The sequence below is a fragment of the Zea mays genome, chromosome 9 (genome assembly GCF_902167145.1).
Source record: "Zea mays cultivar B73 chromosome 9, Zm-B73-REFERENCE-NAM-5.0, whole genome shotgun sequence".
NCBI classification, from domain to species: Eukaryota; Viridiplantae; Streptophyta; class Magnoliopsida; order Poales; family Poaceae; genus Zea; species Zea mays.
The window spans coordinates 132,765,486-132,788,915 of NC_050104.1; the positions used below are offsets into that span (position 1 = coordinate 132,765,486).

A 23,430-nucleotide genomic window follows, 5' to 3' on the forward strand; every position below is an offset into this window, starting at 1 on the left:
CTCCCTCGTTCTGCCCTCCCCGTCCGTTATTGTCGCAGCAAAAAAATTGCTGCTAGACTCAGGAATTGAACCCTGGATGCCTTGAGTAGAATACCTAAGCTCCCACTCACTAGCCAACTCGACTCATGTTAGTTTATATTCAATCTCAACTACGATATCTAAGTGATGCTTAGTTTTTCATTTGGTGACCCTGGTATGTATAATTTTTTATCTACTCTGGTATTTTTAACAACAACTTACACACTTACAGGTGATAGACTATTGCATAAATTTAATAAAATCTAAAAAATTACGCATCAGGGGGCATAGTTCACATGGAAAATTGAGCATTATAAAAAATAGTTCACATGACAAACTTGCGCGGCAGAAAAAAACGTGGATTAGTTCACATGGAAATTTTACTCGAAAAGGTGGTTTAGTTCACATGAAAAAAAACGCAGGAGGGAAAATGTGGATTAATTACATGGTAGTTTTATATGTTTAGGCTCCTTCGAAATGCAGAAATTTTAGAAAAAAATCGATTTATGATAAAGCCAAAAAGATACCCCATTGATGCTTAATTTCTGCATTTTACCAAAAATTGTCTAAAATCATCTACTTGGAGGACTGCGTCCTTTGTCATCTATAGTCAATAATGGAGGGCATGTTTTTTCCTTGCCATTTACAACAGTCGAGGAAAAGCTTGAGTTGTATTGCAACATTAGGGTCGTAGTATATGATGTGATATCTGTCTCATAATTGTGATAGGTATTTTTAACAACAACTTACACACTTGCAGGTGATAGACTATTGCATAAATTTAATAAAATCTCAAGATTATCTAAAGTGTCAATCTGGAGGTCGTGTCCACATAGAAAATGCTTTTCAGTTCAACTTTCTAAAGTGAGACGGTGATGTTGAAACTAAAACATACGAGCTATATCCAATTCAAGACATGTCACAAATATGTAGTGCTGAATGAAGGGTTTTACTTTACCTAGACCATGACATGGTAAATATGAGTTTAAAATTTACACTGTTATTGTTTGCATGTATTTTATTTTTTATGCAATATTTATAATTGTTTTGTAGGTGTATCCAATTAAAGACATGTCACAAATATGTAGTGCCTCCTTGTCTCCCTCTCCTCCTACGGTGATAGCTTCCTCGAGGAGATGAGCGCATCGCCCCCACGATCGGCCTACCTCCGCCGTCCCCGCGTGCACCACCACCATCGGGTGGGAGAGGCAGTAACAACTCGCTCGAGGCCAACCCTCGGTGGGAGGGGCAATTATGACTTGCCCGAGGCAAAGCCAAAACAGGACAGACAGTCACGACTCTTCCTAGACCACTCTCGGACGGGAGACACAGTCACGACTCATCCGAGGCCAAGCCTAGGCGGGACAGGCAGTAACGACTCGCCTAAGGTCATCCGCGGGCGGGACAGACAGTCATGACTCGCCCAATGCCAACCCCCGGGGTGGGATACCCAGTTACTAGCTCGCCTGAGGCCAACCCCGGTGGGATACAAAGTTACAACTCACCCGAGGCCAAGGCAAGACAGAACAGACAGTCCGCCCGAGGCAACCCTCGGGTGGGAGAGGCAGTCACGACTCGCCCGAGGCCAAGCCCAGGCAGGACAGGCAGCCACGACTAGCCCAAGGCCATCCTCTGGCGAGACAGGCAGTCACGACTCGCCAGAAACCAACCCCCGACGGGAGACACAATCACGACTCACCCGAGACCAAGCCCTGGCTGGACAGTTAGCCACGACTCACATGAGGCCATCCTCGGGTGGGATAGGCAGTCACGACTCGCCCGAGGACAACCCGGGGTGGGAGAAGTAGTCATGACTCGCCCGTGGCCATCATCAGGCAGGATAGGTAGTCACCACTCGCCCGAGGCCAACCCCCAGCGGGATACGTAGTCACGACTTGCTTGAGGCCATTCTCGGGTGGGAGAGACTGTCAAGAATCGCCCAAGTTCAAGCCCGGATGGGAGATGCAGTCACGACTCGCCCGTGGCCAACCTCGGGCGGGAGACACAATCATGACTCGTCCGAGGCCAAGCCCGGGCAGGAGACGCAGTCACGACTCGCCCGAGGCCACCTTTGGGAATGAGACGCAATCATGACTCGCTCAAGGCCATGCCCAGATGGGACAGGCAGTCACGAGTCGCCCGAGACCAAGCTCATGCGAGAGACGCAATCACGACTTGGTTGAGGCCACTCTCGGGTGGGAGAGGCTGTGACGACTCGCTTGAGGCCAAGCCTACACGGGACAAACAGTCACGACTTGTCCTAGGACACTCTTGGGCAGGAGACATAGGCACGAGTCACCCGAGGCCATGCCCAGGTGGGACAAGCAGCCACGACTCTCCCATGGCCACCCTCGGGCGGGACAAGCAGACACGACTCGCCCGAGGACAACCCCGTGCGGTACTGGCAGTAATGACTCGCCCGAGGCAACCCCGAGCGGGAAAGGCAGTAATGATTCTGAGAGCACCTAGAGGGGGGGGGTGAATAGGTGATCCTGTAAAAACTTAACTTATAGCCACAAAAACTTGTTAAGGGTTAGCACAATAATTGCCAAGTGGCTAACGAGGAGATCTTGCACAATACGACAATCACAGAGAATTCAACACAGAGGAGACACGGTGATTTATCCCGTGGTTCGGCCAAGTACAAAACTTGCCTACTCCACGTTGTGGCGTCCCAACGGACGAGGGTTGCAATCAACCCCTCTCAAGCGGTCCAAAGACCCACTTGAATACCACGGTGTTTTGCCTTGCTTATCTTTATCCCACTCGCGAGGAATCTCCACAGATTGGAGTCTCTCGCCCTTACACTTAAGATTCACAAAGAAGCACGGAGTAAGGGAGGGAGCAACACACACAAATCCACAGCGAAATGCGCACACACACAGCCAAGAATCGAGCTCAAAGTCTATCTCAAAGTTCTCACAAGAACGGAGCTTCGAATCACTTAGAATAACAAGCGGATGCGCAAAGACTGAGTGTGGATGATCAAGAATGCTCAAGAGTTGCTTGGTTTGCTCCTCCATGCGCCTAGGGGTCCCTTTTATAGCCCCAAGGCAGCTAGGAGCCGTTGAGAACAAATCTGGAAGGCCATCTTTGCCTTCTGTCGTCGGGCGCACCGGACAGTCCGGTGCACACCGGACAGTGTCCGGTGCCCGATTCCTTTCCTTATTTGGCGAAGCCGACCGTTGCAGATGCAGGAGCCGTTGGCGCACCGGACAGTCCGGTGCACACCGGACAGTCCGGTGCCTTCCTTCCGACCGTTGGCCAGGCCACGTGTCCCGCGCAGATCGCGCGGCCGACCGTTGGCTCAGCCGACCGTTGGCTCACCGGACAGTCCGGTGCACACCGGACAGTCCGGTGAATTATAGCCGTACGTCGTCGGCAAATTCCCGAGAGCGGCCTCTTCGGTCGAGGCAGCCTGGCGCACCGGACACTGTCCGGTGCACCACCGGACAGTCCGGTGCCCCAGACCGAAACAGCCTCTTGGCTGTACACAGCCAAGTCTTCTCTTCTCTTCTTCTTTCTGTTTCTAACACTTAGACAAATATATTAGTACACAAAACCAATGTACTAAGGCTTAGAAACATACCTTTACTTGTGATTTGCACTTTGTTCAACCCGTGGGCATAGATTCACATTTAAGCACTTGTGTTTGCACTTAATCACCAAAATACTTAGAAATGGCCCAAGAGCACATTTCCCTTTCAATCTCCCCCTTTTTGGTGATTTATGCCAACACAACATAAAGCAACTAGAACAAGTGCAAAATCACTTCAAATAGAACTCAAATCTATTTTGATTCATTTTTGGCATATATGGATCATCCTTTGCCACCACTTGGTTTGTTTTTGCAAATCAAACTCAAATCTCTATCTCTAAGTCAAACACACATGTTGAAGCATAAAGAGAGTCATTCCAAAAGAAATTGATCAAAGATTTCAAAAACTCCCCCTATTTCCCATAGTCAAAACTTCTCCCCACAAGAAGCCAACTTTTGACGAAAGAGACAATGCAAGAGTTTTGAATAAACCAAAAGCTCTATTCTACTATTTTCAAAATCTCTCAAGTGGTAGCTGATCCATTTTTCACTTTCGGCCTTTATTTTCTCCCCCTTTGGCATCAAGCACCAAAACGGGATCAACTTTGGCCCTTTAACCCCATTGCCTCACCAAAATCTTCAATTAAGAGCAAATGGCAATAAGAGTTCATGAGATGAACTTGGAATAAGTTACCCTCTCATCGGAGTGCAGTGGAAGTCTTTAATGGTCCAAGTTCACCTTTTCCCTTTTAATTTTCCTTCGAGTCTAAATCAAGCAACTCAAGCAAATGGTTAGTCTCAAAGGGTCAAGTTGTAACACATCTCCCCCTAAACATGTGCATCACTTTGCAACGGACTTGTGAGGTCCAGGGAGTGTTTGTACAACTTGAGCACCACAATAAGCAACAAAATGCAGAATGAACATGATCAAAGGCATAAACACATGTATGCTACCATTCAATCCAAGTTCCGCGAATCTAAGACATTTAGCTCACTACGCAGCCTGCAAAAGGTCTTCTCATCTAGAGGCTTGGTAAAGATATCGGCTAGCTGGTTCTCGGTGCTAACATGAAACACTTCGATATCTCCCTTTTGTTGGTGGTCTCTCAAAAAGTGATGCCGGATGTCTATGTGCTTTGTGCGGCTGTGCTCAATAGGATTCTCCGCCATGCGGATAGCACTCTCATTATCACATAGGAGTGGGACTTTGCTCAGATTGTAGCCAAAGTCCCGGAGGGTTTGCCTCATCCAAAGTAGTTGCGCGCAACACTGTCCTGCGGCAACGTACTCGGCCTCAGCGGTGGATAGGGCAACGGAAGTTTGTTTCTTAGAGTTCCACGACACCAGGGACCTTCCTAAGAATTGGACACGTCCCCGATGTGCTCTTCCTATCGACCTTACATCCAGCATAGTCGGAGTCTGAGTATCCAACCAAGTCAAAGGTAGACAGGACAGTGTTCCCGAAGCAAGGCGTAGCAACTAAATATCTCAGAATTCGCTTCACCGCCACTAAGTGACATTCCTTAGGATCGGATTGAAATCTAGCACACATGCATACGCTAAGCATAATATCCGGTCTACTAGCACATAAATAAAGCAAAGATCCTATCATTGACCGGTATGCTTTTTGATCAACGGACTTACCTCCTTTGTTGAGGTCGGTGTGTCCGTCGGTTCCCATCGGAGTCTTTGCAGGCTTGGCGTCCTTCATCCCAAACCGCTTTAGCAGATCTTGCGTGTACTTCGTTTGGGAGATGAAGGTGCCGTCCTTGAGTTGCTTCACTTGGAACCCAAGGAAGTAGTTCAACTCGCCCATCATCGACATCTCGAATTTCTGCGTCATCACCCTGCTAAACTCTTCACAAGACTTTTGGTTAGTAGAACCAAATATTATGTCATCGACATAAATTTGGCACACAAACAAATCACCATAACATGTCTTAGTGAAAAGAGTTGGATCGGCTTTCCCAACCTTGAAAGCATTAGCAATCAAGAAATCTCTAAGGCATTCATACCATGCTCTTGGGGCTTGCTTAAGTCCATAGAGTGCCTTAGAGAGCTTACACACGTGGTCGGGGTACCGTTCATCCTCGAAGCCAGGGGGTTGCTCCACATATACCTCCTCCTTGATTGGCCCGTTGAGGAAAGCGCTCTTCACATCCATTTGGTACAACCTGAAAGAATGATGAGCGGCATATGCTAGCAAGATACGAATTGATTCTAGCCTAGCCACAGGAGCAAAAGTCTCCTCGAAATCCAAACCTGCGACTTGGGCATAACCTTTTGCCACAAGTCGAGCCTTGTTCCTCGTCACCACTCCGTGCTCGTCTTGTTTGTTGCGGAACACCCACTTGGTTCCCACAACATTTTGCTTAGGACGAGGCACCAGCGTCCAAACTTCATTTCTCTTGAAGTTATTGAGCTCCTCTTGCATGGCCAATACCCAGTCCGGATCTAGCAAGGCCTCTTCTACCCTGAAAGGCTCAATAGAAGAGACAAAGGAGTAATGTTCATAAAAATTAACTAATCGAGACCGAGTAGTTACTCCCTTGCTAATGTCACCCAGAATTTGGTCGACGGGATGATCCCTTTGAATCATCGCTCGAACTTGGGTAGGAGGTGTTGGTTCCGCTTCTTCCTCCATAACATGATCATCTTGTGCTCCCCCTTGATCACATGCCTCCTGTTGATGAACCTGTTCATCGTCTTGAGTTGGGGGATGCACTGTTGTTGAGGAAGAAGGTTGATCTCGTTCAACTTGTTCCTGTGGCCGAACTTCTCCAATCGCCATGGTTCGTATAGTGGCCGTCGGAACATCTTCTTCATCTACATCATCACAATCAACAACTTGCTCTCTTGGAGAGCCATTAGTCTCATCAAATACAACGTCGCTAGAGACTTCAACCAAACCCGATGATTTGTTGAAGACTCTATACGCCTTTGTATTTGAGTCATAACCTAACAAAAACCCTTCTACAGCTTTGGGAGCAAACTTAGAATTTCTACCTTTCTTCACTAGAATGTAGCACTTGCTCCCAAATACACGAAAGTAAGATACATTGGGTTTGTTACCGGTTAGTAGCTCATACGACGTCTTCTTGAGGAGGCGATGAAGATAGACCCTGTTGATGGCGTGGCAAGCCGTGTTCACGGCTTCCGTCCAAAAGCACTCGGGGGTCTTGAACTCTCCTAGCATCGTCCTCGCCATATCGATGAGCGTCCTGTTCTTCCTCTCTACCACACCATTTTGCTGTGGTGTGTAGGGAGCGGAGAACTCATGCTTGATCCCTTCTTCTTCAAGGAATTCCTCCACTTGAAGATTCTTGAACTCGGACCCGTTGTCGCTCCTTGTCTTCTTCACTTTGAGCTCAAACTCATTTTGAGCTCTCCTGAGGAAGCGCTTGAGGGTCCCTTGGGTTTCAGACTTATCCTGCAAAAAGAACACCCAAGTGAAGCGGGAAAAGTCATCAACAATAACCAGACCATACTTACTTCCTCCTATGCTCAGATAGGCGACGGGTCCGAAGAGATCCATATGCAACAGCTCCAGAGGTCTTGAAGTGGTCATCACATTCTTGCTGTGATGCGCTCCTCCCACCTGTTTACCTGCTTGACAAGCTGCACAAGGTCTATCTTTTTCGAATTGCACGTTAGTTAAACCTATCACATGTTCTCCCTTTAGAAGCTTGTGAAGGTTCTTCATCCCCACATGTGCTAAGCGGCGATGTCACAGCCAGCCCATGCTAGTCTTAGCTATTAAGCATGCATCTAGACCGGCCTCTTCTTTTGCAAAATCAACTAAATAAAGTTTGCCGTCTAATACACCCTTAAAAGCTAGTGAACCATCACTTCTTCTAAAGACAGACACATCTACATTTGTAAATAGACAGTTATATCCCATATGACATAATTGACTAACAGATAGCAGATTATATCCAAGACTCTCCACTAAAAATACATTAGAGATGGAATGCTCATTAGAAATTGCAATTTTACCTAACCCTTTTACCTTGCCTTGATTCCCATCACCGAATATAATTGAATCTTGGGAATCCTTATTCTTGACGTAGGAAGTGAACATCTTCTTCTCCCCCGTCATATGGTTTGTGCATCCGCTGTCGATAATCCAGCTTGAACCCCCGGATGCATAAACCTGCAAGGCAAATTTAGGCTTGGGACTTAGGTACCCAACTCTTGTTGGGTCCTACAAGGTTAGTGCAAATTTCCTTAGGGACCCAAATGCAAGTTTTGTCTCCCTTGCATTTTGCCCCTAACTTCCTAGCAACTATTTTCCTATCCTTTCTACAAATAGCAAAGGAAGCATTTAGGGCATGATAAATTGTAGGAGTTCCATGAACTTTCCTATGAGCATTAACAATATTTCTCCTAGGCATATTGTGAATAACATTTCTTCTACCAACCTTTCTATCATGCACAACATGAGAACTAGAAGCAGTCATAGCATAAGAATCATAAGCATGTGAATCAAAGGCATCATAACTTCTAAAAGCATTTCTAGAATTTTTCCTATCATGATACAAAAAGGCATGGTTCTTTTTAGCACTAGTAGCCATAGGGGCCTTCCCTTTCTCCTTAGCGGGAATGGGAGCCTTATGGCTTGTTAAGTTCTTGGCTTCCCTTTTGAAGCCAAGTCCATCCTTAATGGAGGGGTGTCTACCAATCGTGTAGGCATCCCTTGCAAATTTTAGCTTATCAAATTCGCTTTTGCTAGCCTTAAGTTGAGCATTAAGACTAGCCACTTCATCATTCAATTTAGAAATTGAAACTAAGTGTTCGCTACAAGCATTAATATCAATATCCTTACACCTAGTGCAAATTTCAACATATTCAACACAAGAGTTGGATTTATTTGCTTCTACTAGTTTAGCATTTAAATCATTGTTTATGCTCTTTAAGTTAGAAATAGAATCATGGCATGTTGACACTTCACAAGCAAGCATTTCATTCCTCTTAATTTCTAATGCAAGGGATTTTTGAGCCTCTACAAACTTATCATGTTCTTCATACAACAAATCCTCTTGCTTTTCTAAAAGTATATTCTTTTCATTCAAGGCATCAATTAATTCATTAATTTTGTCTATCTTAGATCTATCTAAGCCATTGAACAAACATGAATAATCTACTTCATCCTCATCACTAGATTCGTCCTCACTTGAAGAAGCATAGGTAGAGTTGCGAGTACATACCTTCTTCTCCCTTGCCATAAGGCATGTGTGACGCTCGTTGGGGAAGAGGGTTGATTTGTTGAAGGCGGTGGCGGCGAGTCCTTCATTGTCGGAGTCAGGAAGAGGAGCAATCCGAGTCCCACTCCTTGCCTAGATGCGCCTCGCCCTTTGCCTTCTTGTAATGCTTCTTCTTTTCCCTCTTGTTTTCCTTTTCCTGGTCACTATCATTATCAGGGCAGTTAGCGATAAAATGACCAATCTTACCGCACTTGAAGCATGAGCGCTTCCCCTTCGTCTTGGTCTTGCTTGGCTGCCCCTTGTGACCCCTTAGCACCGTCTTGAAGCGTTTGATGATGAGAGCCATCTCTTCATTATTAAGTCCTGACCGCTTCAATTTGTGCCACCTTGCTAGGTAGCGCCTCCTTGCCTTTTGTTGCTTTGAGAGCAAAAGGTTGTGGTTCGTTGATCGGTCCATTCAAGGCGTCGTCCACGTACCTTGCCTCCTTGATCATCATTCGCCCGCTGACAAATTTTCCTAAGACTTCTTCGGGCGACATTTTGGTGTACCTGGGATTCTCACGAATATTATTCACCAAATGAGGATCAAGAACGGTAAAGGACCTTAGCATTAGTCGGACGACGTCGTGGTCCGTCCATCGCGTGCTTCCGTAGCTCCTTATTTTGTTGATAAGGGTCTTGAGCCGGTTGTATGTTTGAGTTGGCTCCTCGCCCCTTATCATCGCGAACCGTCCGAGCTCGCCCTCCACCAACTCCATTTTGGTGAGCAAGGTAGCGTCATTTCCCTCATGAGAGATCTTGAGGGTATCCCAGATTTGCTTGGCGTTATCCAAGCCACTCACTTTGTTATATTCATCCCTGCACAATGAAGCTAGAAGAACAGTAGTAGCTTGTGCATTCTTATGGATTTGCTCATTAATGAATATAGGACTATCCGAACTATTAAAGTGCATTCCACTATCTACAATCTCCCATATACTAGGATGGAGAGAGAATAGGTGACTACGCATTTTGTGGCTCCAAAATCCGTAGTCCTCCCCATCAAAGTGTGGGGGCTTGCCGAGTGGAATGGAAAGCAAATGTGAATTTGAACTTTGCGGAATACGAGAGTAGTCAAAGGAAAAGTTAGAATTAACCGATTTCCTTTGCTCGTAGTCGTTGTGGTCGTCGTCCTTTTGGGAAGAAGTAGACTCATCACTGTCGTCGTAGTAGACGATCTCCTTGATGCGCCTCGTCTTCTTCTTCTTCCCTTCCTTTCGTCTATGACCCGAGCCGGAGTCGGTAAGCTTGTCATCTTTGGGCTCATTGACGAAGGACTCCTTCTCCTTATCGTTGATCACAATTCCTTTTCCCTTAGGATCCATCTCTTCGGGTGGTTAGTCCCTTTCTTGAAGAGAACGGCTCTGATACCAATTGAGAGCACCTAGAGGGGGGGTGAATAGGTGATCCTGTAAAAACTTAACTTATAGCCACAAAAACTTGTTAAGGGTTAGCACAATAATTGCCAAGTGGCTAACGAGGAGATCTTGCACAATACGACAATCACAGAGAATTCAACACAGAGGAGACACGGTGATTTATCCCGTGGTTCGGCCAAGTACAAAACTTGCCTACTCCACGTTGTGGCGTCCCAACGGACGAGGGTTGCAATCAACCCCTCTCAAGCGGTCCAAAGACCCACTTGAATACCACGGTGTTTTGCCTTGCTTATCTTTATCCCACTCGCGAGGAATCTCCACAGATTGGAGTCTCTCGCCCTTACACTTAAGATTCACAAAGAAGCACGGAGTAAGGGAGGGAGCAACACACACAAATCCACAGCGAAATGCGCACACACACAGCCAAGAATCGAGCTCAAAGTCTATCTCAAAGTTCTCACAAGAACGGAGCTTCGAATCACTTAGAATAACAAGCGGATGCGCAAAGACTGAGTGTGGATGATCAAGAATGCTCAAGAGTTGCTTGGTTTGCTCCTCCATGCGCCTAGGGGTCCCTTTTATAGCCCCAAGGCAGCTAGGAGCCGTTGAGAACAAATCTGGAAGGCCATCTTTGCCTTCTGTCGTCGAGCGCACCGGACAGTCCGGTGCACACCGGACAGTGTCCGGTGCCCGATTCCTTTCCTTATTTGGCGAAGCCGACCGTTGCAGATGCAGGAGCCGTTGGCGCACCGGACAGTCCGGTGCACACCGGACAGTCCGGTGCCTCCTTCCGACCGTTGGCCAGGCCACGTGTCCCGCGCAGATCGCGCGGCCGACCGTTGGCTCAGCCGACCGTTGGCTCACCGGACAGTCCGGTGCACACCGGACAGTCCGGTGAATTATAGCCGTACGTCGTCGGCAAATTCCCGAGAGCGGCCTCTTCGGTCGAGGCAGCCTGGCGCACCGGACACTGTCCGGTGCACCACCGGACACTGTCCGGTGCACCACCGGACAGTCCGGTGCCCCAGACCGAAACAGCCTCTTGGCTGTACACAGCCAAGTCTTCTCTTCTCTTCTTCTTTCTGTTTCTAACACTTAGACAAATATATTAGTACACAAAACCAATGTACTAAGGCTTAGAAACATACCTTTACTTGTGATTTGCACTTTGTTCAACCCGTGGGCATAGATTCACATTTAAGCACTTGTGTTTGCACTTAATCACCAAAATACTTAGAAATGACCCAAGAGCACATTTCCCTTTCAGATTCGCCGGAGGGCAACCCTGGGTGGGAGAGGCAGTCACGATTCACTCGAGGCCATCCTCGGGGGGAGAGGCAGTCACGACTCGCCCGAGGCCACCCTCAGGCGGGAGACACAATCACGACTCGTCCGAGGCCAAGCCTGAGCAAGACAGGCAACCATGACTCGCCTGAGGCCATTCTCGGGCGAGACAGACAGTCACGACTCGCCCGAGGCCAACCCCCAACGGGAGACGCAGTCACGACTCAAACGAGGCCAAGCCCTGGCTAGACAGTCAGTCACGACTCGCCTGAGGCAACCCTCGGGGGGGACATGCAGTCATGACCCGCCCAAGGGCAACTCCTGGTGGGAGGCATAGTCACGACTCGTTTGTGGCCATCCTCAGGTGGGACAGATATTCACAACTCGCCTGAGGCCATCCGCGGGCGGGACAGGCAGTAATGACTCGCTCGAGGCCATCTGCGAGTGGGATAGACAGTCACGACTGGCCCAAGGCCAACCTCCGGCAAGACAAGTAGTCACAACTCGCCCGAGGCCATCCTCCGGTGGGATACGCAGTCATGACTCGCTCGAGACCACTCTCGGGCGGGATAGGCTGTCAAGAATCGCCCAAGGCCAAGCCCGGTGGGAGACGCAGTCACGACTCACCTGAGGACACCCTCGAGCGGGAGACATAATCACGACTCGTCTGAGGCTAAGCCCGGGCGGGACAGGCAGTCACGACTCATCCGAGGCCAAGCCCGGGCAGTAGACGCAGTCACGACTCATTCGAAGCCAAACTCGGGTAGCAGACGCAGTCACGATTCGCCTAAGGCCACTTTGGCAGAACTGTCCGCACCCGACCTCCTCCACCTCTTCCCGCCTCTCGCTCTAACTGCGCCACGTTCCACATGTCGCGACCTCCATCCACCTAACGCCCTCCAATCTGCCTCCCGACGCAATTCGCGGTCCCACACACCCGACGCCCCGCCCCCCGAGCCTACCTCCCAATGTCACCTCCCTCGCATGTTGACCCGACACATGAAGTTTGGTTGATAACATCACTAAACAATGACCTATACATACACAAGTGTCACCCTGCCGGTTGATTACCTCACTAAACAATGACCTATGCCTGCATTAGTATTACCCGTTGCAACGCACGGGCATATACCTAGTTATTATATAAACATCATGGTGCCGGTAGATGTTTCAGTTTTTTTTCCAATAAATTAACATTTTGCTAAAACTATACTTCTTTGCAACCGATTTAACATGGGTGGCAATAAATCACAATCAAAATGTTTCTTCACAATAGGCAACGACCCTTAATTAATTTGCAACGACCCTTAATTATTTTTAGTTTAAAAATAATTAGAAATATAGCCGAATCCTAATCAGATTGGATCCTTAAATTTTATGTAAAATTTAGAGCCATTACCCTCCCCTATTTGGACGTCAGTCTCTTGAGACGCCTCAGTTTTTTTGCCAATAAATTCAGTTCACATTTTGACAAAACCAAAATTCAACCATAGCCAATTTAACATAGCGTTCAATGCCGAGGCTACTTTCGTTGATTCGTTCAGGTGTTGCGGCCAGGAGTAAGAAGTTGCACGAATGACGATATAGCAGTATTTGTCAAACCCAGAATGAATAGTTTGACTTGGCATAAAATCAGAAACCGCGTTATATTTTGTAGGATTGCATAGTTTCTAGTGAGAGTAAGAAGGTCAAACGTGTTTTGGATGAAAAGTAAGCCTCAAGGATTTACCATCATGACCTGTTTCTGACGTAAAGTTTCTTTTAAGGATCTTTCATGCTTTCGATAAGTGTGTATAATTATCTTCTCCTTCAACTAACTAATATATAGTAAGCAAGCATTGGGTATCCTGTCGACAAAATCCATGAGTATAGCACAAATATGAACTGGTATCATACATCGTTCGTAGCTTTGATGCATTTGTCCAGGCGATCTTTTGGATTCAAGACTGTCATAGTCGTCGCTCATCAGTAAACGTGCCACAGATCAACCATCACCTGCCATAGTCATCACTCAATCATTTAAAAATCCATAATGAGGTATAATCATAACAACTTAGTTTCGCATCATGATCTGAAGCAGTTCAAAGGGTTTTCCAACGTTTCTACAAGCTAATTGTCTACGTATGACCCAAAATAAGTCCAACAACAAACACGGCATAAGATGACCCGTTGAATTCATTATAGAGAGGCAACATGGCCAACAGAATCGAAGTGAGTTTTTATTGATTCTAGGGCAACGACTCAGTGCCTAAAATCTACTTAGTTGACAGGATGAAATTTACAATCATACTGATGACTTACATTAGTCGAATGGAAGAAGGTCCAGTAACAGCGGCAACTTTCTGAGCCTTCTGCGTTTCTGATTTATACAGGCCTTTGAGCTCTTTCTTTGCTTTCCGGGCTTCTCTCTTTTCTTCTTTCACTGCTGCCTACAGGTAGCAAAGGGCCAGAGGCCAAGAATGTAAGACTTGTGAAAAATATTTTTCATCAGTTCCATAAAGATAAATGATATCTACTGTCAAGCAGGTTTTGCGAATCAACTTTTTTTAAGAAAAAATTGTGAAACACTTGACAAAGAGAGGCATTCCATCATTGCATGATAAGTTTATTAACTAAACCATTTGGAAGATCAAATTGCATTACAAATAACCAAATCATCACTCTGGTATGAGTGAACTTAAACCTTTAAAATCATCAGCTATTGATATTAGAACAGTCCCATGTGCAGAGTAGGATTGGCTCATGAAGAAACTCCTGCTACCTGTGAATCTATGGCGTATTTTATTTTGTTACAGCAAGACTTTGACCAACAATTACTATCATTTTTGTGATATAAACTTTTAACCATAAACAAGTACTTTTTAATAAAAAAACTAGTGACACCAACTTTGTAACAAACTTATATATATTAACAGAATATTATCCTAACAAAACAAAATACCATAAAATAAAAAAGAATCATGATCTAATATGCAATAGAGGAAGTAGTCAAAATTATGTTAAATACTATGTTGAAACGTCCAAGGGACAATTTGTTTCGATGAAATGTCGACACTATTTATCACAATCACAAGTTAATGCATATTGGTTATCATGAACAAATACTTCAGGTTGTTTAATCTCTAGAAGAGTATACAAAACAAAATTAGATCACAGGCATAACTTGGAAAGCTGGGCCCACTGGCCAAATGAAGAACCAATTGATTAAACAATATTAGCATCCTTTACTTCTTTTTTCCACTTCTGCATTAGTCGATCAAACATAATATATGGCCATAAGGTAGACCTAGAGACCTTTTACCTTTCTTGCCTTCTTCTCCTCTTTTGTTTCCTTCTCAGCTCCTTTTTTAAATTTATCAGTGACAGAAGCTTCTACAGGCTTTACTTTCTTCTCCTTTTCACCATTTCTTCTCCTCTGTGGCAGGTATTCTACTGGCAGTTTCTCTTTCCCATGAAGCTTGATGATGCCATTTGTTGTAGTTGTTTCTCCAGGGAAAACCCTAGGGAACCGCGCTCTGGAGATTCCTGGAGTTTCAATTGTCCCAGGATGATTATCAAGGTTAGAGAATGTGGAAACAATGGTCTCACAGTCCCAAACTTCAGATTCATCACTGCTTTCCGAAACAAGCACAACCACCTCCTCTTCTGCAGTTTCATTTAAATATATTTCAGCATATTCAGCACATTTTTTTATCACACGAGCAGATTCATCCACCTCATCAGCCATGCTTGAATCCAGTTTTTGACGAACAAAATCTGCTGGTGTTCTATATTCTTCATCAACACATACATTCTGATTTTGGAACAGTTTCAGTTCATCAATAGCCTCATTTGGCAGTTCATATTCCCCACCTTTAACACCCATGTCATCATCATCACTGTCTCCATATTCCTCTAAAGCAAGCTGAAAGTTTATTCGCAAGAAGTATTTTTCAGCACAGCATTTGCAACATCTACTCTAAACTTTGAGCAACGGAGTAATAATGAACTATAGATGTCATAAACACTAATGAATGATGAGACATCATGTATGTTAACTAATAATTATTGGTTGTTTTTCCTGTCCAGAGGTTCTATACTACCGGTGATAGAGAAAAAACTAATTCTCCAACGAGCTATAAAGGCAGAGGTACAGTTGACACAACAGATATGTTTCCTACATATTAATCAAAGTGGACTTTCCTTTTTGTTTTACGTAAGGAATTGTATTACTTAATATTATGTGCATATGATCACCGAGCCTTCTAAATAATTTTCCCCAAATTATAACAGACATGTTACAAGCTCAACATAATGACTTTGTCATGTAAACTTACCATTTTTTCCAATGTACAAAAGACAAGATGTCAAACTTCGTAGATTGTTTGATCAATAATTATTCAAATTATATGCACGCTTAGTATATTTGAAGTTATATCAACAGATTTGGATTCTACTTTCCACATATATTTTTTAGGAACTAATTTTGATGCAATTGATGTAGTGTTGTAAGAGTAATTGATGATCAAAGTATGTTTCTAAAGACAACCCAGAATCCAAATATGACATATAAAAAAAAGGAGTATTAGGTTAAGTAGGCTCACCAAATCAAATTGTTCATCCAGCAATCGTCTCACTCTTGGCTTTGGCTCATCCTCCTCAAAATCGAACTCCTCCTCTTCAACATCACTGAAGACACCATTCCACTCTTGCTTTTCTTCCATGTCTCCATCCTCATCCTCCTCCTCCTCCTCAGCTTGGTTAGCTATGATGACAAAATCCTCCTCCAGCCCCTCATCCTCGGACCCAACATGAGACACATCGCTCTCATCGAGCAACCTGGCGATATCTGGGTCGACAGCCTTCTCAATTCGCCTCACTGGCGCAGTCTTGGCAGCCACCTTACACATCGTCTTCCCCTCGTCCAGTTCACCCTCGCTGAGACCAATGCGTACCCTGCTTGCATCATAAGCCTGCAGATAGAAAAGGGTAAAAATAAACTTAAGCATTGCAAGTCCAGTTGCAAAAAGGACAGGGATTCAGGGACTTTGGTATATTAAAAAAAGTGACCTTGACATCGAGCGGGAGGGGCTCCGGGCGACCGGTGGAGCTGGGGACGAAGGATGAGGCTGCGGCGGCGGCGGGACGGAGCTCGCGGAGGTGGGAGAGGTAGTTGTAACCGTCGTCAGGGAGGCCGAGCTCGAGGATCTCGCGGCGGACGTGCTCCGGGAGGGGGCCGGATGCGGAGCCGAAGTTTCCATTGCCGGCGGAAGGGTCGGACCGGGATGGGTCGAAGGAGTCCTCGTCGGCGAACCCGGGGACAGTGTAGTCGTTGTTGTCGACGCGTACGAACACGCGGTCGTTGGGGTCGGCGGCGCCGGCGCGCGGGAAGAGGCGGAAGGTCGCAAAGTTGCGGGCCTTGCGGCCGCCTCCTCCTCCTCCTCTTGCTCCCATATTGGCGGCAGCGACGGTAAACGGTGGCGACGATGGATAGGTTAGGGTTTTGGGATTTGGAGAGCGATGCTGACAATAGGAAGAATGAAAACGTGGTGAAACTGGACTCTATAATCTATTTGGAGAGCATGCTGACAATATGGTTAGGATCTTTGGTCTAGATTGATGGAGCTCCCAGATTGATACGGCTAGGAATTAGGATCTCTGGTGAACATTATCTAGATTGTTACGATTAGGATCTCCAGCTAGTAATTTCGTTCTGCAAGAAGGCCGGCCATCTAAGCATAAGGGTCCCTTTGGTAGGGCTTATTTTTCAGCTTCGGCTCTGGCTCATGCAAAAGTTGTGTCAAACACCTCTTTTTCAAATGGCTTCACCAGTGAAGTGCTTTTCCAAAATGAACTAGAGGGCATGAGCCAAAAAAAAGTGGCTCACCCGACTTCAGCTCACGTCATTTTTGCACAATAGCCCTCCCACCAGTCCAAATTAATTTTTTTTGGTCCTGCCCTCAATCTCTAGCCACGTACAAGAGAGATTTTTCAGAAAAAACTATACAAGGGTCTTTCTGAAAAACAACCTATAAGCCGTTTTGTCAAATGATTTTTTAGAATAACTTTGGCTCATCTAAAGAAGTGGCTTCACCTCGTGAGCCAGAGCCAAAACCATTTTTGGAGAAACCAGAGCCCTGCCAAAGAGGCTCTAAGTATTTCCAAACTCAAAAGCTTTTTACATTCAAATATTGTACTCGGCCATCTAAAATGCATTCACATTCACATCGATATAACAAGCAAGTAATCTTTTTTATGATCTTTACTCAATAATCTACTAGCTAACAAAAAATCTCATTAATTTTGATCACATGCTCTTTTCATGCTCCATCGGAACTTGTGTACCACTAATCATTTCGACCATTCGCTATATCGTCTGTACGCGTTTGTTCTATCTCGTGGCACTTTAGCTAATAGATTTTGTTGTTTATTACCTACGCACAATCTTGCCCAACAAGCAAAAACCTGCTCATGCCACTGTGATTGGCATCCTAGAGAATCATTGCCTTCGTCGCATCTTCAGCTGTCTACATCTTCAACTTATTTAGAATGTCCGCAACACATCCCTCGTGTCCATCTTTCCCCTATTACACAGTCTCCCTCTTCCACCCGCAACGACGCCTCCCTTCTCTTTCACAACGGATGGAGAAGAGCATTGTTCAACCCTCTAGTGTCTTCTCGCGGACGCCAGCGCCTCGCGCGCTCCACAAGTAAGCAATGATTATGTTCGCCCCCAAGTCGACTGACAACAACATTCGGGCGAGTGAACAACGACAAGACGACATGGACGCAAGCAGGCGCAGTCCAACCCGGTCGAGTTCGTCGACGACGAGGAGGGACATCACGAAGGTTCTTGTGAAAGCGGGTTTCGGTACAGTCCTCTTCGTCGTCCGAATGATTGGCCGTCGGATCCGTCTTCTCCTCCAAAGACAGAGGTCATCGTTGTCAATGTTGTTTGGGTCAATGACTTGTTTCCATCTACTTAACGGCTACAAAATATGGCTTTTTACCTTCTTACCATTCATACATTATACAATTCTTTAATATGTGTGAGTAGAGTTCGACGACGAATTTTTTTTGTGTGTTGCTAGACTAACTTTCACTACAAGAAACTGATAAATGTTCGTGGGTAAAATTAAGAACGTGGGTACCGACGTTCTTATTTGATTTAAGTTCATGGGTTATGTTAAGAACGTGGGTGCCAACGTTCTTAATTTATATTCGTGCGCCCTGGCTAAAACCGTCGAACTTAACGAGTTAGGAACGTGGGTACCCACGTTCTTAAGTTAAGTTCGTGGGCCATATGGACACCGTCGAACTTAATCAAAAAAACCTAAATCCCCTAACCGACCCACGCGCGACTCTCCCTCTCACCTGCTGCCTCATTCCCGCCCACCGTACCACCGCAACAAAAAAGCGCCGCCGCGCCACCGCCAGCAGGCCACGCCGCCGCACCACTGCCCCGGCTCGCCGCCAGCAGGCCTCGGCTCGCCGCCCCGTCGCCCTTTCTCCTCTTTTCACCAGCTCCGCCGCGCCGCTGCCCTGCCCAATCTCGTCGGCCTCGGTGCCGCCACCACCCAGCTCGCTGTCGCGCCACCGCCAGAACGCCGCGCCGCCGCACCACAGCCCAAGCTCGGCCTCGGCGTCTCCTCGACCATCACCACCTCGACGATCTCCTTGAAGGTATTTTTCTTCTTTATTCATGCTTGATTTGTACTTAGAACATATATTATATTAGTATATATTTGGTAATCTATATATGTATGACGACAACTAAGACCTGGTCGACGACAAATTGCAGTTAGTCACCTGATCAGTCCTATTGCGACTAGAAATCTAGGATTGACTAGACAACTTGTTAACATTGATCCTACCTATACCAAAATCACTCACAAGAGGGGGGGAAACAGCCACGCATGCTTCTAGTTCAGATTCACTCCAGCATTGGAGTATCATTTTCAAGGTCCATTATATACAGTAAAAGGCAGAATAATGACATACAGCATTGGAGTATCATTTTCAAGGTCCAGTAGGCATAAAATAAAAGACTGGATATGCCCAGTGTCTTTTACAGAGCTCAGTATAACTACCTTCCCTTCCCCTCTCATCTATGCGTGTCTTCAAAACCTTTCTTCTCTTCGGTGCGGTGGAGGCAGGCTCAACTGTAGAATCCTGTTTCTTGTTACTGACAGGAGGATCGCTGCTATTTTCTTTTAAAGTAATCCCAGAATGGTTCATAGTATTGACAGTTTTGGTTTTACATTCAGAAGTGAAGTCAGAATCCACCCCATTGAGGAACCTTTTTCAGTGTTCGGTACATCATCTTTATTTTCCAAGTTCTTTTGATTTACTTCAGTGTCTTCAGTAGTTTCAATAACAGGGTCTGGGGTATGCTGATTTGGTACCTCAGGAGATGCAATGCTTATAATATTATCAACTTCCTCATCATCCGAAAAATCAAATACTGCTCTTCGCTTTCTGTTATTTGCATTGGTGGATTCCCTCTTGTACTTTATTCCCTGTTCATCATCGCTGCTATCTCCATCTGCTTCTTCCTTTGCACATATTTGTGCATCAAGAGTAGCTGAACATATTAACAGCATGAGATCTACAGTAGCATGCTTAGAAGGGTTTATATACAGGACTAGATGTGTGCTGAGAGTTATACATAAGAAAAGCACGGAGAATTAAATATGACCATTAGTGAGATACCTGCAGCACTTTCTACAGCTGTAGAATTAGTGGTACTTGGAGGCTTAGGTTTAGCTGATGCAAGGCCCCACATGTTAGCCAGAGATCCACCATTATTAGGCATGGTCTTTCCATTTTGAGCTCTACTATTGCTTGCATGGGCATCAATTGATTGTTCTTTGACAACAGGAGCATTGCCGGCTTTATCTAATAATGTGGAATTATCCTTCTCAGACTTATTGCCTGCTCCATGCTTTGAACTTACAAGCAAATCTTGCTGCGGAGCAGTAACAAATCTTGTTGCGGAGCAGTAACAAACTGCTCCTTTGTAACAAACGTTTGGAATTTACCAGAATGGGAGCTTCTACGATTGTCAAGTAGAATAAATCACCCTGGATCATAAGCCAAGAGCATTATTTTGTAAGAGACTAAATTTAGATAACCTGTCGTTGAATTGAAAAGAGTCTTGCATGAAAAAAGTAACATCAGGTTACAACTACATGCATGATTTTTAGGTAGTTGTTACAATTGATGCATCCGTGAAGGTATTTTCTTCTTTCTTTGATGCATATTATTACAATTAGTTTGTTAGTTAAAATTTGATGCATGATTTTTGGGTAGTTGTTACAATTGATGCATAATTTCTTGTTCATTGTAAATTAATCGATGTTAGGTTCAATGTTTGGTTAAATGTTTTTTATGTCTAGTGATCCTTCCTAATAGAAGAAGGGCTTAATGATGTTTATTTACACTTTTTTATTTATGTTTGTATGCTTAATGATGTTTGTTTACTCATTTTTTATTTATGTTTATATGCTTAATGATGTTTATTTACACTTTTTTATACATTGGGTTATTTAGTTTTGCAAATGGATGACAATAGAAGAAGGGCGATGTATGATGGATTCAATAGCGTGACTCTAGGTCACTCAAAGGAATGGGTTAGGGTTGCAAAACAATTCATGGATCTCGCATTTTCCGGTGGACCTCGTGTGGTGAAGTGTCCGTGTACCAAATGTCAGAATTTTAAGTATGTGAGAAAGATCGAAGAACTGGAGCATCACCTTTGCAAGAATGGGTTTATGCCTAACTATCTTGTGTGGCGCTCACATGGAGAAGTAGAGCAGAATATCACAGAGTCAGAAAGAATTGATGAGGAGGAGGAGGATCAGATGGATGACTTGGTGGCTGATATAGTAGAGAGTATTCAACATTGGCCTCATAACAGGGTACACCAGAGGAAGTGCAGGAGTTTTATAAGCTTCTTCACGCGTCAGAGGAAAAAGTGCATGACGACACTACTATGACCGTGTTGCAGGTGGTTACACGTCTTATGGCAATGAAGGCAAAGTATAACTTCTCGAATAACTGCTATAACGATATAATCAATCTGATTATTGATCTCATCCCATCGAACCATAAGATGCCAAAAGACTTATACCAGTCTAAGAAGATCGTGTCCGGTCTTGGGATGAAGTATAAGAAGATTGATGTGTGCGAAGATAATTGCATGTTGTTCTGGAAGGAATATGAAGCGGCCACCCATTGTCAGATATGTGGTAAATCAAGATATGCGGAGGTACTAAAAGAGGATGGAGCTACTTTTGCTACAAAAGTAACAGTTAAACAGCTTCGATATATGCCCATCACCCCAAGGCTTAAACGTCTGTTTTTAACCCCAGAAACTGCGAAGCTAATGTTGTGGCATAAGGAAGGAGACCGTGAGAGCCAAGATCCAGACATTATGATGCATCCATCAGATGGCGATGCTTGGAAGGCTCTAGATCGTTTTGACCCAGAATTTGCAAGAGACGCTAGGAGTGTTCGTCTAGGCTTGTCCACTGATGGTTTCACTCCTTACGACAACAGTTCAACTTCATACTCTTGTTGGCCGGTTTTCATCATGCCCTACAGCCCCCTCCCAACAAATGCATGAAAGAAGGGTTCATATTTCTTGCCCTTATTATTCCAGGGCCTAAACATCCTGGAAAGAAGATCAATGTATTCATGCAACCGTTGATTGAAGAGTTCAAAGAGCTACAGGTAGGGGTAAAGGCTTATGATGGTCATCTAAAACGTGAATTTACCTTACGTGTTGTATATTTGTGGTCAATTCATGATTTGCCTGCATATGGTATTTGGTCTGGCTAGTGTGTCCATGGTCGACTGTGTTGTCCCATATGCATGGGGGACACACAAGCATATCGATTGGAGCATGGTAAAAAGGTCTCATTCTTTGATTGTCATCGACGGTTTCTTCCATCCAATCACCCGTTTCGAAATGATACGAAGTCATTTAGAAGAGGCATAAAAGTTAAAGATGGTCCACCAAAACGTTTAATGGGTGAAGATATCCTGATACAACATCGTGCCCTTCAAAGGGCTGCAGAAGGTCATGAGTTTGAAGGCTATGGTCAAGATCACAACTGGACTCATATTTCTTTTCTCTGGGAACTTCCATATGCGAAGGTATTGATTTTACCACACAACATAGATTTGATGCACCAAGAGCGCAATGTTGCTGAAAGCATCATAAGCATGTGTCTAAACATTAAGGGTAAAACAAAAGACAACATCAATGCTAGGAAAGATTTAGCTAATCTTTGCGATCGCCCTAGCCTTGAGGTCAAATTAAATCCTAATGGAAAGGAGAAGACACCACGAGCTCCATACTGTCTAAAGCCGGAAGAGAGAAAAGAAGTATTTCAATGGTTGAAAATGTTGAAGTTTCCAGACCGCTATGCAGCTAACATAAAACGTACTGTTAACCTCAACACTAATAAATTAAATGGTTTGAAGGCTCACGATTACCATATTTTGATGGAAAGACTTATGCCGGTAATGTTCCGTGGCTATTTGAAGCCTCCTCTGTGGAAGATGATTGCTGAACTTAGTTACATATATAGACATATATGTGCTAAGCATATCTCAAAGAAATTGATGATTCAATTTGAGAAACAAATCGTGGTGCTTGTATGCAAGATGGAAAAAGTATTTCTGCCTGGATTTATGAATGTGATGCAACATTTGCTAGTGCACTTACCTTATGAAGCATTGGTAGGAGGACCAGTGCAGTTCCGATGGATGTATAGTCAAGAAAGAGAATTGAAAAAACTTAGAGCTACTGTGCGGAACAAAGAAAGGGTTGAGGGGTGTATCGCAGAGGCCTTTGCAGCTAAAGAGATCACAATCTTCTCAAGTCAGTATTTATCACACACTAACAACGTGAATGCTCAGTCAACACGGTATCATACTGAAGAAGAAGGTCCTTCGACCGACCTTAGTGTTTTTCTCTGGA

The 23,430-nt window shown here is 44.9% G+C and overlaps 1 protein-coding gene and 1 pseudogene across 2 annotated transcripts; both read right to left on the reverse strand.

Annotated features, from left to right (window-relative positions):
• Positions 1-13,083: 13,083 nt before the first annotated feature.
• LOC109942216 (protein LTV1 homolog) lies at positions 13,084-17,153 on the reverse strand. Of its 2 annotated transcripts, XM_020544016.3 has the most exons (5): positions 16,512-17,153; positions 16,046-16,414; positions 14,764-15,366; positions 13,764-13,891; positions 13,084-13,457 (listed from the first exon to the last, which is right to left on the reverse strand). In XM_020544016.3, the coding sequence occupies exons 1-5, from the start codon at positions 16,893-16,895 to the stop codon at positions 13,454-13,456; spliced, it is 1,488 nt and encodes a 495-aa protein (XP_020399605.1). In that variant the 5' UTR covers positions 16,896-17,153; the 3' UTR covers positions 13,084-13,453. The 2 variants fall into 2 exon arrangements, with proteins under 2 accessions (XP_020399605.1, XP_020399606.1); XM_020544017.3 differs by lacking the exon at positions 13,084-13,457 and having other exon boundaries at positions 13,760-13,891.
• Positions 17,154-19,460: 2,307 nt separating this feature from the next.
• On the reverse strand, positions 19,461-23,187 carry LOC103640298 (uncharacterized; annotated as a pseudogene).
• Between the last annotated feature and the right edge of the window lie 243 nt (positions 23,188-23,430).

Coding starts and splice junctions, on each gene's coding strand:
- LOC109942216 (XM_020544016.3), bottom strand. CDS start 16,895: ATGGGAGCAAGAGGAGGAGGAGGAGGCGGCCGCAAGGCCCGCAACTTT. Junction 15,367..16,045: donor TGGATGAACAATTTGATTTG/GTGAGCCTACTT, acceptor ATAAACTTTCAG/CTTGCTTTAGAGGAATATGG. Junction 13,892..14,763: donor AGGAGAAGAAGGCAAGAAAG/GTAAAAGGTCTC, acceptor TGCTACCTGTAG/GCAGCAGTGAAAGAAGAAAA.